The sequence below is a fragment of the Nerophis ophidion genome, linkage group LG01 (assembly GCF_033978795.1).
Source record: "Nerophis ophidion isolate RoL-2023_Sa linkage group LG01, RoL_Noph_v1.0, whole genome shotgun sequence".
Classification (NCBI taxonomy): Eukaryota; Metazoa; Chordata; class Actinopteri; order Syngnathiformes; family Syngnathidae; genus Nerophis; species Nerophis ophidion.
Genome location: NC_084611.1, coordinates 89628534 through 89644856, shown reverse-complemented (window position 1 = coordinate 89644856; position 16323 = coordinate 89628534). Strand labels below are relative to the sequence as shown.

The 16323-nt window shown below is 42.2% G+C and overlaps 1 protein-coding gene across 1 annotated transcript in view; it reads right to left on the bottom strand.

Annotated features, from left to right (window-relative positions):
- Window positions 1-16323, bottom strand: part of LOC133562016 (uncharacterized) — a 69913-nt gene that overhangs the window by 16460 nt on the left and 37130 nt on the right. The window contains exons 14-21 of the mRNA XM_061915846.1: window positions 14360-14698; window positions 13797-14030; window positions 13365-13715; window positions 11623-11850; window positions 8860-9144; window positions 7317-7407; window positions 7200-7233; window positions 3591-3790 (exon numbers count right to left, since the gene is read on the bottom strand). Coding sequence (XP_061771830.1) covers window positions 3591-3790; window positions 7200-7233; window positions 7317-7407; window positions 8860-9144; window positions 11623-11850; window positions 13365-13715; window positions 13797-14030; window positions 14360-14698 — 1762 coding nt within the window. The remainder of the gene's footprint in view (window positions 1-3590; window positions 3791-7199; window positions 7234-7316; window positions 7408-8859; window positions 9145-11622; window positions 11851-13364; window positions 13716-13796; window positions 14031-14359; window positions 14699-16323) is intronic.

The window sequence follows — 16323 nt, the reverse complement described above, 5'->3', positions numbered from 1 at the left end:
TAGACTGTATTTATATTATTCACATGTGAATAACGCTGTATAACAGACTGTATTTATATTATTCACATGTGAATAATGCCGTATAATAGACTGTATTTATATTATTCAAATGTAAATAATGCCGTATAATAGACTGTATTTATATTATTCACATGTGAATAATGCTGTATAATAGACTGTATTTATGTTATTCACATGTGAATAATGCCGTATAATAGACTGTATTCATATTATTCACATGTGAATAATGCTGTATAATAGACTGTATTTAGTGGATATTATTCACATGTGAATAATGCTGTATAACAGACTGTATTTATATTATTCACATGTGAATAACGCTGTATAACAGACTGTATTTGTATTATTCACATGTGACTAATGCCGTGTAACAGACTGTATTTATATTATTCACATGTGAATAATGCTGTATAATAGACTGTATTTATATTATTCACATGTGAATAATGCTGTATAATAGACTGTATTTATATTATTCACATGTGAATAATGCTGTATAATAGACTATTTATATTATTCACATGTGAATAATGCTGTATTACAGACTGTATTTATATTATTCACATGTGAATAACGCTGTATAATGGACTGTATTTAGTGTATATTATTCACATGTGAATAATGCCGTATAATAGACTCTATTTATATTATTCACATGTGAATAATGCCGTATAATAGACTCTATTTATATTATTCACATGTGAATAATGCCGTATAATAGACTCTATTTATATTATTCACATGTGAATAATGCTGTATAATAGACTGTATTTATATTATTCACATGTGAATAATGCTGTATAATAGACTGTATTTATATTATTCACATGTGAATAATGCCGTATAACAGACTGTATTTATATTATTCACATGTGAATAATGCTGTATAATAGACTGTATTTGTATTATTCACATGTGAATAACGCTGTATAACAGACTGTATTTATATTATTCACATGTGAATAACGCTGTATAATAGACTGTATTTATATTATTCACATGTGAATAATGCCGTATAATAGACTGTATTTATATTATTCACATGTGAATAATGCCGTATAATAGACTGTATTTATATTATTCACATGTGAATAATGCTGTATAATAGACTGTATTTATATTATTCACATGTAAATAATGCTTTATGATGGACTGTATTTAGTGTATATTATTCACATGTGAATAATACTGTATAAAAGACATCATTTATGTTATTCACATGTGAATAATGCTGTATAATAGACTGTATTTATAGTATTCACATGTGAATAATGCTGTATAATAGACTGTATTTATAGTATTCACATGTGAATAATGCTGTATAATAGACTGTATTTATATATTCACATGTGAATAATGCTGTATAATAGACTATATTTATATTATTCAGCTGTGAATAATGCTGTATAATAGACTGTATTTATATTGTTCAATAATGCTGTATAATAGACTGTATTCACTTCCCTTCTGCCCTCAGAATTCAACACACAATACCCCACAATGACAATGTGAAAACGTTCTATTTTTTTTTTTTTTTTGCAAATTTACTAGAAATAAAAACCTTAACCCAAAGTATTTAGAGCTTTTCTTCAATACTTTGTTGATGCACCTTTGGCAGCAATTCCAGCCTCAAGTCTTTTTGAACACGATGCCACACCTATCTTTGGGCACTTTCTCTCATTCCTCTTTGCAGCACCTCTCAAGCTCAATCAACTTGGATGGTAAGTGTTGGTTTTCCCAGAGACCCACTTACACTTTTCTTTGTTTTGACTTCTACATTTCTCAACTCATTTCAACGTACATTCTACACCATCTTAGTTCAGCACCAAGCATTTTCAAGAAATCCCTACAAAGCATGCTTCATCTAGTTGTATTGAAAATAATAACTGATTATTCACATCCGTCGCCTCGCCAAACTTGGAGCCAGATCCCAGCAACTTGTCAAATTTAAAGTGCAAAGTCAATGTCTGCACGGCAGAGCCATGCGGGGGATTTTCAGGGTTTTGGTTAATGCGGGTTCCCTTGATGAGTGGAATTTGTCGAGGAAAACCAGACGGAGGAACAATCTGAGGTAAACCAGGGCTCCCTCGCCACCGGGGATGCAGCGAGACTTCAGGACTGATCACCCTGAGGATCATTGCACGCCTAACGGTGATACCAATCCTTGTTTTTCAACAATAAAATGGATCAAATCACTTGTAGGTGAAAACCTTAGTCCGTGAGATTCAAGTCCACCCCTTCCAAATGAGCCCTGCACTTCATTACTGTAAGATTTCCTACTCCCTAATTTGGAAGGAACATGTACCCTTGTTTTCCCATTATGCCCTTACAGCTTTACAAGATGGATCCATTTGCTGGCCCAAATTCTGTTCGGGATTGGGAGTCCCCGTCGAGCCAACTTCAAAAGAGAAGTATCCCAGATGTATCGGAGAATTCTCTGATCTATTTTGATTTCATAGGCATAGCCCGGGGAGTACCAGATGATCTTAAATTTGCTGACCCGATTAAATCTGGGTTTGCGGGTGCTTTCATCGCCCGTTTGTTAATGTCGAACGTAACATCCACTATAATGTTCAAAAACTTGCTAAACTAACACGCTAAGCACAAGATGCTATTCATCCACAGTTAGGAGCCACTTCGCTCATGGCACCTTGTGGAGAATACATATTTGTTTAAGAGTTCTATCTTTATTCATAGTCATATTTACAGCAGCTATTATTTTTCCATTTGTACTCTTTTTGTGTTTGTAAACTGTGTGCTTTACCTTGAAGGTCGAAGGAATTTGGGAGTTGGAGTACCCCCTTTTTTATATGATCTGTATTAGAACAATGAGGCTGTATTCCTCTCTGGAGAGGGTGGGGGCTGTTTACGTATTCAAGAAGTTGTCTCTTCCTGTTTGAATGTTAGACCATCACGAGATGACGGTTTGACTGTATTGATGTGGGCTGGTCTCCTGAAACTTCAGTAAAACATGTTAATATTCCTATTCTGTCTTGAAGGTCCTTCTTACTCTGCATATTTGTCATCTGAGAGAAATTGGGATTGACCAGTAAATTTAATTCTATTCTGTCTTGAGGGTCCTTCTTACTCTGCATATATGTCATCTGAAAGAATTTGGGATTGACCAGTAAGTTTGATTCCCTGAAAGGTAGACTGGTCAGACGCAACACACTCCAAAATAGTTTGACCTTGGATGGACTACTTGTGGAAAAAGGACGACCTCTGCTGCACCTTCATCCCTAAAAACACAGCCCCTGATGGATCCTTCCCTGAGGCCTCAGAGGGCATTAGGTTCCTTTCTGATAAGATGAAAAAAATAATCTGTTGTGGATCCGAACCCAATTTCAGTATGGTTCCAGAAAATGTTCAACAGATGGCCGACATTGACAATAGGCCCCTACCAGATCGCTGAGTGGTGAGCTGGGGGAAAGCCCCGATACCTAGGCCTTTCAGGCTCCAGTGGAGGTTTGAGGCGAAACCTCCCCTTATGAGGGTAAACTAACCTGCATCTGCCCCCCTTCAGCCGGGACAACAATACTGAAAGTGAAAGGAGCTCACCCTGGACTCACCCAGAGAGGCGTCTTTTAACTGTGGCGTACTCCAAGCCATCTTCCTCCTCCTCCTCCTCCACCAGGTGTCTGAGGGGCACGACTGGCGTGTGGTTGGCGTGGATGGGACCGCCGCTTGAATTGGTGAAGCAGACCTGAGAATACGTGACTTCATTCATCTCCTGGTTTGGAGCCTCGCCACAAGCTGCATCCGCCCTGGTCTGTGGAGTTAAAAACATAGGTCAGTAAACAGGACACCTACATTTAATTAACAATCTGTTCTTCCATAAAGCGAATCTTCTAGTAGCTTTTTCTACCAGAGGGGTGAGTCACTGCACAGAAATATGATTTTTTTCCCCAAACCTGAAAGGTATGACTCAGCAAATCAAACACCAGCATAAACCTTCCACTCTTTTACGTTTATCAATCAATCAATCAATGTTTACTTATATAGCCCTAAATCACTAGTGTCTCAAAGGGCTGCACAAACCACCACGACATCCTCGGTAGGCCCACATAAGGGCAAGGAAAACTCACACCCAGTGGGACATTGGTGACAATAATGACCCAGTGGGACGTCGGTGACAATGATGACTATGAGAACCTTAGAGAGGAGGAAAGCAATGGATGTCGAGCGGATCTAACATGATACTGTGAAAGTTCAATCCACAATGGATACAACACAGTCGCGAGAGTCCAGTCCAAAGCGGATCCAACACAGCAGCGAGAGTCCCGTTCACAGCGGAGCCAGCAGGAAACCATCCCAAGCGTAGGCGGACCAGCAGCGCAGAGATGTCCCCAGCCGATACACAGGCAGCAGTACATGGCCACCGGATCGGACCGGACCCCCTCCACACGGGAGAGTGGGACATAGAAGAAAAAGAAAAGAAACGGCAGATCAACTGGTCTAAAAAGGGAGTCTATTTAAAGGCTAGAGTATACAAATGAGTTTTAAGGTGAGACTTAAATGCTTCTACTGAGGTGGCATCGCGAACTGTTACCGGGAGGGTATTCCAGAGTACTGGAGCCCGAACGGAAAATGCTCTATAGCCCGCAGACTTTTTTTGGGCTTTGGGAATCACTAATAAGCCGGAGTCCTTTGAACGCAGATTTCTTGCCGGGACATATGGTACAATACAATCGGCAAGATAAGATGGAGCTAGACCGTGTAGTATTTTATACGTAAGTAGTAAAACCTTAAAGTCACATCTTAAGTGCACAGGAAGCCAGTGCAGGTGAGCCAGTACAGGCGTAATGTGATCAAACTTTCTTGTTCTTGTCAAAAGTCTAGCAGCCGCATTTTGTACCAACTGTAATCTTTTAATGCTAGACATGGGGAGACCCGAAAATAATACGTTACAGTAGTCGAGGCGAGACGTAACAAACGCATGGATAATGATCTCAGCGTCTTTAGTGGACAGAATGGAGCGAATTTTAGCGATGTTACGGAGATGAAAGAAGGCCGTTTTAGTAACGCTTTTAATGTGTGCCTCAAAGGAGAGAGTTGGGTCGAAGATAATACCCAGATTCTTTACCGTGTCGCCTTGTTTAATTGTTTGGTTGTCAAATGTTAGAGTTGTATTATTAAATAGAGTTTGGTGTCTAGCAGGACCGATAATCAGCATTTCCGTTTTTTTGGCGTTGAGTTGCAAAAAGTTAGCGGACATCCATTGTTTAATTTCATTAAGACACGCCTCCAGCTGACTACAATCCGGCGTGTTGGTCAGCTTTAGGGGCATGTAGAGTTGGGTGTCATCAGCATAACAGTGAAAGCTAATACCGTATTTGCGTATGATGTCACCTAGCGGCAGCATGTAGATGCTGAAGAGTGCAGGGCCAAGGACCGAACCCTGGGGAACTCCACACGTTACCTTAACGTAGTCCGAGGTCACATTGTTATGGGAGACACACTGCATCCTATCAGTAAGTTTATCAAATGGAACATAGAAAATATTGGAAGGCGGCGTTGGACGATGATGTAGAACAGGCCTGTTACGTCGATCGCAAGCTTCCGGTTGATCCTGGAAGGGTGTGCTGGTTGAACGTCAAGCGTTCAGAAAATAAATCCGAAAATTACCAATCAACAGTGTTGGGATTAACGCGTTACAAAGTAACGTGTTGCTATAACGCCGTAACTAGTAGTCTAAAGCGTTATTTTTTATACTCAGTAACTCAGTTACCGTTACGACATGATGCGTTACTGCGTTATTATCTTTATACCGCCGCCTCTTTGAGCTGTAATTTGACCCCCTTAACATGCTTCGAAACTCCCCAAATTTAACAGACACATCAGGACTGGCGAAAATTGCGATCTAATCAAAAAACCAAATCCCCAAAACTCATAATTGCGCTCTAGCACCCGATAGGAATAAAACACAGACAAAACTGCTTGTAACTTCCGTTAGGAATGTCGTAGAGACATAAAACAAAAACCTGACTTAGACCTAGATTTCATACACTGACCTCCTTCAGCAAAAATCAGCATGAAGTTGGCAAAAAAACCCTTCAAAATAAAAGTTTCCTAAAAAATTAAATTTTTGCCTCTTTGAGCTGTAATTTGACCCCCTTAAAATGCTTCAAAACTTACCAAACTGGACACACACATAAGGACTGGCGAAAATTGCGATCTATTGAAAAAAACAAACCCCAAAACTCAAAATTGCGCTTTAGCGCCCCCTAGGAATAAAACACATACAAAACCGCTCCTAGGAAGAAAACACAGACAAAACTGCTTGTAACTTTCATAAGGAATGTCATAGAGCCATGAAACAAAAACCTCTATGTAGGTCTCACTTAGACCTATATTTTATTCATTGACATCCTTCAGCAAAAATCAACAGAGAGTTGGCAATTACCCCTTCAAAACAAAAGTTTTGTAAAAACCTGTCACCTTTTTTCAATCATTATCTCCTCTGAGCGCGTTTGTTGTGTCGGCTTCAAACTCGCACAGGAAAGAGATTGAACCCTTCTGATTATAAGTTGCGCAAAGAGTTTTTCTAACTGCTCCGGTTTTGATTTTACAAGCCTTCAAAGAACTGCTGCTTCAAGATGGCCGCTTAAAAGCAGGAAGCACCAGCGTGACCACACAATGCAGAGAAGGTAGGTACTGTGCGGGTAAAGATATGTTGACTGGGTGAAAGAAGGAGGCACCAGTTTGACACCAGGATACAGAGAAGGTAGGTAATGTGCAGGTAAAGATATGTTGTCTGGGTGAAGGCAGGAAGCACCAGCGTGCATGGGTGAAAGAAAGAAGCACCGGTGTGACCCCAGGGTGCAGGGAAGGTAGGTAAAGATATGTTGAATGGGTAAAGGCAGGAAACACCAGCAAAAATCTTTAATTCTATTTGCGTCTCCTCCTCCCAGTATTTTGGGTGTTTTGATGACCAGTATTTCTTCTGCCTATCCATGAAGAAAGAGACGCAAAATGGATAGCACGCCTTATTCTGCTCCTTTAAAAGACGCGGTCCACTTTGCACACGTTTAGTCGATCAGCTTTGTGTGCTATGGAGTTTGCGCCTATATTAGTACACGCAAACCTTTAGTAAATCAGACCACAAGTACATTGCATGGCAAGGCACACCAGTCTAGACTTCAACACTGCTTCATCACTTTACAGACTTATCGTGTCACCTGGGCTTTGGACTCCTTTGATTGCCTCTTTTTCCTAGAAGAAGAAGAAGAAATATGAACAAACATCCTGGACCAACAACAAAAGTGCCTCCTGGACTACAACACTAAAGTCTTCACCTCAACACCAGGAAGGCGGTGAGAACCAGGACCGCCAGAACAACGCTAGCGACTGAGCCCACAGCTGCCGCCATTGTGAGGACCCGGGAACCTGACAGGAACACCGGCATCACAGTTACTATGGGAACAATCGAAGCATCCAGGAAGGGACCAGCCCACCACTTTCTGGTCTTCACTTGGAGCCTCATTGTCGAGTTGAGGCTACAACTCAAATACGCCCTCGCTTGCTTCACTAGAGGGTGTCACTGAGACCCTGGGGAACATCTGGTGAGGAACACACCCTTAAAACCCTGAACTCTGGGCTTGAAGTCCACTAGATACATAGATAGATTCATCGGATCGTCATTATAAATAATATACAACAACATTTAGTCTAAAGTACAAAGTGAAACACCTAAGTACGTACGTAAAATCAATGAGTACTGAGAAACGAATACTATTTTATGTCCTTCGGAATAGTGTCGGTTTCATGGAGACAACGGGAGGTGAAGATGGATTCAAGAGTTGGTAGGGTTGCTGTTATTACCCTTTTTAGGGCCTTTTCGTCTGCGGAACTGTTGCTGCCCTACCAGAACAGATGCCCGAAGTCAGGACATTTAGAACAGAATATTGGTAGAAGGACAGCAGCAGATGTTGTGACGGGTTGTACTAACTGAGAACCCTTCAGTACATAGAGAAGAGGCTCATTTGGGTTACTGATAATACCTTTTTTAAACAGGGTTCGCTCATAAAAGCCCGACTAGTAAAATTGTTTGTACCTGACACGTTTCCGCAGCCTTCATCAGACATGCCACGTGATATTGTTGTGACTGTAACTGGACCGGACCGGACCTAAGGCCTTAGGCTGCCCCATGCTGCCCCATGGTTTGTTGGACAGCCGGGTACGGTCCCGCAGGACTGTGTCCCGGGTGGGGGAAAGTTTGTAGGCTCCTTAATCCCAGGTTTACAGTCTTATTGCTTTCCCTTCTGGTGACCATGGCCGCATCCCAGTCCATAAGGTGGTTCTCTCTCTTGATTTCAGGTTTTCCTGCATTGCTTTCTTTCTCGTTGCACCGGTGAGCTTTCCAGCTGTTTCCTTTCCCCATTTTTTCTGGAACCTTTTCGCCGAGTAGTTTATTTTTGTGATTATAGATAATGTTTTTTCTTGACTCGGGAGGTAAAAGGAAATTGTCAAAATAAAAGCCCGTCTAAAGTCCCAAATCTGCATCTGAGTCCAAATCCTTTTATCAAAGCGTGACAAACAGGACATCGTCCTCATCATGGGGCGGTATAGCTCGGTTGGTAGAGTGGCCGTGCCAGCAACTTGGGGGTTGCAGGTTCGATTCTCACTTCCGCCATCCTAGTCACTGCCGTTGTGTCCTTGGGCAAGACACTTTACCCACCTGCTCCCAGTGCCACCCACACTGGTTTAAATGTAACTTAGATATTGGGTTTCACTATGTAAAGCGCTTTGAGTCACTAGAGAAAAGCGCTATATAAATATAATTCACTTCACTTCACTCATCCGTGTCACCACACGTCTTCAAGACATAGTTGTACTCACATTGGGCATCAATGAGGACGGGTTCTGATGTCTTCTTCCCCAGCTGGTTCTCAACAGTACACCAATACTCTGCTGAGTCTGAACACTTGATGGACTGGAAGACCAGTTGTCGACCTTTACTGAGGACTTTATCATCTGAAGACACATTCTTCTTCTTGGACCAGGAGTAATCAACTGTGGCTGAGGAGTAGTCGAAGTTGTCGATGTCACAGGTCAGTGTCAGGGGACGACCCTCCAATATGTCACCAATAGGACTCAGAGACACTGAGGGTCTTTTCAGAACATCTGGAGGAAGAACAAAGAAGTTTTAAACAAACACCTTTTTCTTCTTTTCAGCACAGACAAAACATGAGTCAGTAAAGCATCAGCAGACCTCCACCAAGGCGCTGTCATGCCAAATTTCTTCCCCCCCGAAGAAGAAATTTGCCGTGACAGCAGTGACACCGTTTACATTGTACACCAATGATTGTAGGACTGAGCACCCCAACAATTAAATGGTGATATTTGCGGACGATACCATGTTCCTAAGCCTTCTACACAAGGATACGGACCCCTCTGTGTACCAAGACGAGATAGACCTATTTATTAGGTGGTGTGATACCAACCATCTTAGTCTAAATGTGACCGAGACACAGGAAATGGTTTTGGATCCGAGGAATGAGCCAGTGGTCAGCAAAAATCAGGAAATCACCCAGGTATCCTCGTATAAATACTTAGGGGTTCATATTGATCATACTCTAGCCTTTAAATAGACTCCCTTTTTAGACCAGTTGATCTGCCGTTTCTTTTCTTTTTCTTCTATGTCCCACTCTCCCTTGTGGAGGGGGTCCGGTCCGATCCGGTGGCCATGTACTGCTAGCCTGTGTATCGGCTGGGGACATCTTTGCGCTGCTGATCCGCCTCCGCTTGGGATGGTTTCCTGCTGGCTCCGCTGTGAACGGGACTCTCGCTGCTGTGTTGGATCCGCTTTGGATTGGACTCTCGCGACTGTGTTGGATCCATTGTGGATTGAACTTTCACAGTATCATGTTAGACCCGCTCGACATCCATTGCTTTCGTCCTCTCCAAGGTTCTCATAGTCATCATTGTCACCGACGTCACACTGGGTGTGAGTTTTCCTTGCCCTTATGTGGGCCTACCGAGGATGTCGTGGTGGTTTGTGCAGCCCTTTGAAACACTAGTGATTTAGGGCTATATAAGTAAACATTGATTGATTCTCTGCTGGAAGACACATGTTGTGTAATAGACTGCAACAGAGGCTATATTTTTTTTGCGAAGATTAAGATTGTACGGCGTAAGCAGCCACATCATGAGGATTTTCTACCGTGCCATTGTAGAGAGCATCATTAGATACGGGATCACCTCATGGTTTGGCAACCTAACCGTTAAAGGGGAACATTATCAGCAGACCTATGCAAGCGTCAATATATACCTTGATGTTGCAGAAAAAAGACCATGTATTTTTTTAACCGATTTCCGAACTCTAAATGGGTTAATTTTGGCAAATTAAACGCCTTTCTGTTTATGGGTCTTTTAGCGATGACGTCAGAACGTGACGTCACCGAGGTAACACACCCACTATATTCATTTTCACATTACAAACACCGGGTCTCGGCTCTGTTATTTTCCGTTTTTTGGACTATTTTTGGGAACCTTGGAGACATCATGCCTCGTCGGTGTGTTGTCGGAGGGTGTAACAACACTAACAGGGAGGGATTCAAGTTGCACCACTGGCAAGAAATCTGCCGCCAGACCCCCATTGAATGTGCCAGAGTGTCTTCACATTTGACCGGCGATGCTAAGACAGACATGGCACAGAGATGTATGGATAACCTGCAGATGCATTTGCAACCATTAAGTCAACGAAATCACAAAGGTGAGTTTTGTTGATGTTGTTGACTTATGTGCTAATCAGACATATTTGGTCACGGCATGACTGCCAGCTAATCGATGCTAACATGCTATGCTAATCGATGCTAACATAGTATTTACGCTAGCTGTATGTACATTTGAAACTAGATACCCACAGTTAATGCGAAACAAACACTTACCAATTGACGGATTTAAGTTGCTCCAGTGTCAGAAGATGCGAAAGTCCTGATCGTTTGGTCCGCACATTTTACCGGCGATGCTAATAAGGCAGCCATGCTATGGGCCACTTCATTAGGTACACCCACGCTATGGCCGAATTGCGTCAATAGCTTCAATTTCTTCTTCAATTTCGTTTTCGCTATCCGCCTCCATAGTCCGACCATCTGTTTCAATACATGCGTAATCTGTTGAATCGCTTAAGCCGCTGAAACCCGAGTCTGAATCCGAGCTAATGTCGCGATATCTTGCTGTGGTAACCGCCATGTTGTTTGTATTGGCAGCACTGTATGACGTCACAGGGAAATGGATAGTGGTTTCGAAGATAGCGAAAATAAGGCACTTTAAAGCTTTATTTAGGGATATTCTGGGACCGGTAAAATTTTGAAAAAAAAATCAAAAAATACAACAAGCCACTGGGAACTGATTTTTATTGTTTTTAACCTTTTTGAAATTGTGCGCTGTCCGTCACACACCCTATGAAGTCTACCTAGCAACAAGTGCGATGTAAGCAGGAATAAAAACAAATGTGTTGATTGGTTGCTGCTTCTGCCAGCTGGCTAAACGTGTTCATCAGCTGGGAGGTCATTGCAATTTGTTTGTGTTGTTTAGGACTTTGTGGTTGGAATAGAAACGAGAAAGATTTGTGTTTTTCCAGAAGAAAGAAGCACTCACACTGGGGAGGAGAGATGCTGATCTGTTGTTGATGTTGTCGTGCAGCACAGGTGATGTAGTCTCCAGGTGACAAGGTAACTTCTACTTTGGTTCCAGACTTTATATACACTCCATTCTTCTGCCACACAAAAGACAAAGGAGCTTCTGGAAGGCAGCTTGTGTGACACAACATTTGTGCAACAAGGTGAGAATCTTCAACTCTGACTGACATCACCTGCACCTGCACAGCTGGAGGCCAGAGGAGCAAACATGAAAGATGTCATATTAATATTGATTGGAGATGCAAGTCACACAACATACACACATGACTGCTTCATCTGGAACACCACTGTCAAAAGTCCAGTTTGCAGTCCACAGCCTTCTTGTGATTGGCTGCTGACTTACCGTATTTCCTTGAATTGCCGCAGGGCATATAGTACGCGCCTGCCTTGAATTACTGCCGGGTCAAACTCGCTTCGCGAAATAATTAGCGCATGCTTAGTATTACCGCCGGGTCAAACTTGTGACGTCAAAATGGAGGAGGCTGATTTCAATACCGGTAATTTGAAATCGCATAAAGGGAAGAAGATTAAGAGCTATTCAGTAGGATTTAAGGTCCAACCTATTGAATACTGGTATGCTAAAAAGAACAGTAAGCAGCTATGTTTTATTAATATAGCTGTGGAGAGGTGGAGCCGACTGTCCGACAGACATGCAGGGCATGCTGGAGCCCGGCTCAAGATGGCGGCGAGAAGGCGGCGTCGGCGAGCGATTGAAAAATAAACAGAGACAAACTGATCAAGCCATGTCCTTTCTTGGTGGTCCTGGGAACCCGCAAGACCACGGCTTGAGACCGTCACAATACCGTAGCTGCGTGTGTCAAATATGAGTCATTAAATGACTCCCGCCTCCTTGTGGTAGAGGGCGCTAGTGATCCTTCTGGCGACTACTCGGCTGCAGAAGAAGTGAAAAATGAGTGATGTGAATTGTGCTGGGATGGATATGACGCGGCGAGTGCGCTACGGAACTTTTAGGATGTAACACTCCTATGCTGGCTATGTAAACAACCGGGTTGAAATAAAGCATGTTCCAGTCCTAAATACCCAGTGTATTATTTATAAAATAACACTTCCTGGTGGCAGCTGTGGGATAAAGAGATCACCCACGGAGCAGAACGGGAGGGGGAGTTGTCCGAGGATAATTCTGTCATCGCCCCCGCACTTGAGCCAGGCTAACAGATAGCAGCGGTCTGATAGCAGTTTTCTAAACTGGACTTTCAATCGAAGCAGGAGGTAATAAAGGAAGAACTCCATCGAGACAGAGAGACTTTTAAAACTGAAGAAAGATAAGGAAGACTTCTATAAACAAGTTATCAATGCTTTTGATCAGAAGGAGCTGTGCATGGACTTCATTTATAAGGTAAGACCATAATAACTTTTTTTTTTAATTAAATGTGCTTTTCATGATTGTATCCTTACATTACACTCATATTTTTACTGCATGCCTTTGGTAAGTGCCGGAGTGACAAGAGGTTTTAAATTAATTAGCGCCCCGGCGGCAATTCAAGGAAATACAGTATTTCAAAAATAAAATTACATCTGACCCGCATTCAAACACTAGAAAAGATTAGTGACTTGGCAAAACAATCAAACCTAATGTAATATACAGTATTGTACATAATATATCTATTTTGTAATCTAATCCAAAGTATTCATTGTAATATAGTTGTATTATTGGGCATGTTTGGTCAGGTGTGTTCATACCTGCGACGGTCAAGGTGCTTCCAGGTAAAATACTCCTCCATTCATAATTATTAATGGTGAATTTGAAGCGGTACTCGGCAGAATCACTCTGCCTCACATCTTTTATTCTCAGTGTGCTTTTTCCAGAAGTCTCTGAAGGTAACTCAAGACGACCTTCAGACTGAGGGTCTGACTGCAGATCTTCAGTCATGGAGGGGTTCCTCCAGTGACTAGAATCTGTACGGTACCAGAATTTGTTCTGGGTATATCTAGAGCTCGTGAATCCACAGGTAATGTCCACTGATGATCCTTGGATGGCACAGATGTGTCTCTTGTGGTAAACCACCTTCTTACATGACCCGTCCCACAAACCTGAAAGACAGAAGAAGCATTGAGCTGAGTCAGCACAAAGTTACATGTGACGTGCAGCAGAAGACTGAAGAGTCCACTCACACTTTGGAGGAGACACAGCTTGCTCGTGTCCTCTCACAGCACAGGAGTAACTGTTTTTGTAGTCATACTCTAATATGTACACTTGGGACTTTGCATTTTGGATTTCCTCTCCATTCTTATACCAGACGTATGAAGAAGGAGACCTAGGACTGCACGTGTCGCTGACACACTCCAGATCATACCAATATTTGCCATATTCATACCTGGGACTTGAGGACACTTGTGCTTTCAGATCTGGAATGAAAGGAGAACTTAAATCATTTCAAAATAAAAGTCCTAATCACCACTTCCACCAAAGGCAGTACAGTTTGGATCAGTTTCTGTTCTCATAAGTTGTGAAGGGTACTAAAATAACTTGTCAGGGTACCAAGTACAGTTGTAGTAAGTCAGACTCAGTGCAGACTCAGACTCAGCAAATGGTCATTTCCAGAATGTGAAGAAGACCAAAAAGAAGATGTCACTGTGGTTGGCCCTGCCTACTCACAGCAGACAATCAGGACTTGGACTTCCTGACCTCAAACTAGACTGAGCTTGGTGGAAATGTGTTTCATGGAAAGCAGTACCAGTGACGGTCACTTTGACACCAGGCCTGACGATGAAGTCTCCTCTGGAATGGTCAGTTGTGAATCTGAACGTGTACTCGTCACTCCGTCTCACGTCTGCGATGGTCAGATTGCAGATGTTGCCATGACACTCAGACTGCACACCACCAAAGTACTCAGGGTCCAGTCTCAGATCTTTCTTTGGATCTTTGGTGAACCAAAATGTTTCCTTGACCTTGATCTCACGCCCGCCTTCTGTGGGCGGGAACTCAAAGTCGCACCGAAGCTTTACAGTGGATCCTTTAAATGCACAGATCTCCTTCTCAGTATAGGTCCCCCCCCACTCAGCACTGAGCAGCCCTGAAACACACAACATCACAAGTCCTTCATCAAATACTTCATCAAGTACTTCACACATCACAACTAACAATTATTTCATGAATTCTCTCAGGGAATTCCATCGATCACAACTGGACTGTTTGGTTTGTCTTAGACTTTTCACCTTTCATCCAAGCAGACTTCATCAGTTCATGATCATAAACTAAGATTGGTCTGATCTAGTCTTAGACTATGATTGGTCTGATCTAGTCTTAGACTATGATTGGTCAGATCGAGTCTTCGACTTAGATTGGTCAGATCGAGTCTTCGACTTAGAGTGGTCAGATGTAGTCTTAGACTCTGTTGGAGCCACTATGGATTGAACTTTCACAGTATCATGTTAGACCCGCTCGACATCCATTGCTTTCGGTCCCCTAGAGGGGTGGGGTGGGCGGGGGGGGAATGGGGGTTGCCCATTTCTGAGGTCCTCTCCAAGGTTTCTCATAGTCAGCATTGTCACTGGCGTCCCACTGGATGTGAATTCTCCCTGCCCACTGGGTGTGAGTTTTCCTTGCCCTTTTGTGGGTTCTTCCGAGGATGTCGTAGTCGTAATGGTTCGTACAGTCCTTTGAGACATTTGTGATTTGGGGCTATACTGTATAAATAAACATTGATTGATTGATTGATTAGTCAGATTTAGTCTTAGACTTAGGTTGGTCTGATCTCGTCTTGTAATTTGATTAGTCTGATCTAGTCTTGTACTTTGATTAGTCTGATCCAGTCTTCGACTTTGATTGGTCAGATTTAGTCTCAGACTTAGATTGTTCAGATCTAGTCATAGACTTAGATTGGTAAGATCTAGTCTAGCAGCTGGTGCCAAACCCCCAAATATTTACAATCCAAAACCAGGAAGGTGTTCCTGGGCAAGGATGGTTTTGCCCTATTGTAGTGATAAAAACAACTGTTTTGATGCAATGGAGCAATTCTAACAGTAAAAGCCAACGACAGTCTTTGAAGTGTAATTTCCTCTCATTAGCATCCAGGTATTGTGTGGCAGAACGACTGCTGTGGTTCGACTACTACCAGTCCTAAATATTCTGAATCCCCGTGTTAGCATTCCATTCAGTTGTAAACAAATGGCACAAATGTCACCTTCTGTTATTTGTTATTTGTTGGAGGCTAAATTGCGGAGTCTTTTAGGAATAGTTCAAAGGACGGTGTTGTATGTTAAAGATCTAGCCGCTGGACTGGATCTAAGACTAGATCCGACCAGCCTAAGTCTATGAGTATGAACTGATGAAATCTACTTCTAAGACAAACCAAACAGTCCAGTTGTGATGGATTGAGATGACAATGACCTGGATGAATGACAACAACCATTGACATGTAATGAATTCTATTTTAAAGATTAGTCGACTAATCCGATTATTTAGTGTAAACATATTCAGTGGTTCTAATTCAGCCAAAGGCCTTAAGAGTTGTGTCAAAGTTTAGGCATGTGCTAACTGACAATAAAGATGACTACTTCATTCAGAATCATTTATTAATACTTTAACCGTGCTTCTTATCGGGCTGTTACAAAAATAATGTACTTAGTACATGTAAATGTACATAACTTAAAATATACCTCTTTCTATAAAAATGTAATAACACGGATAAAGACATCA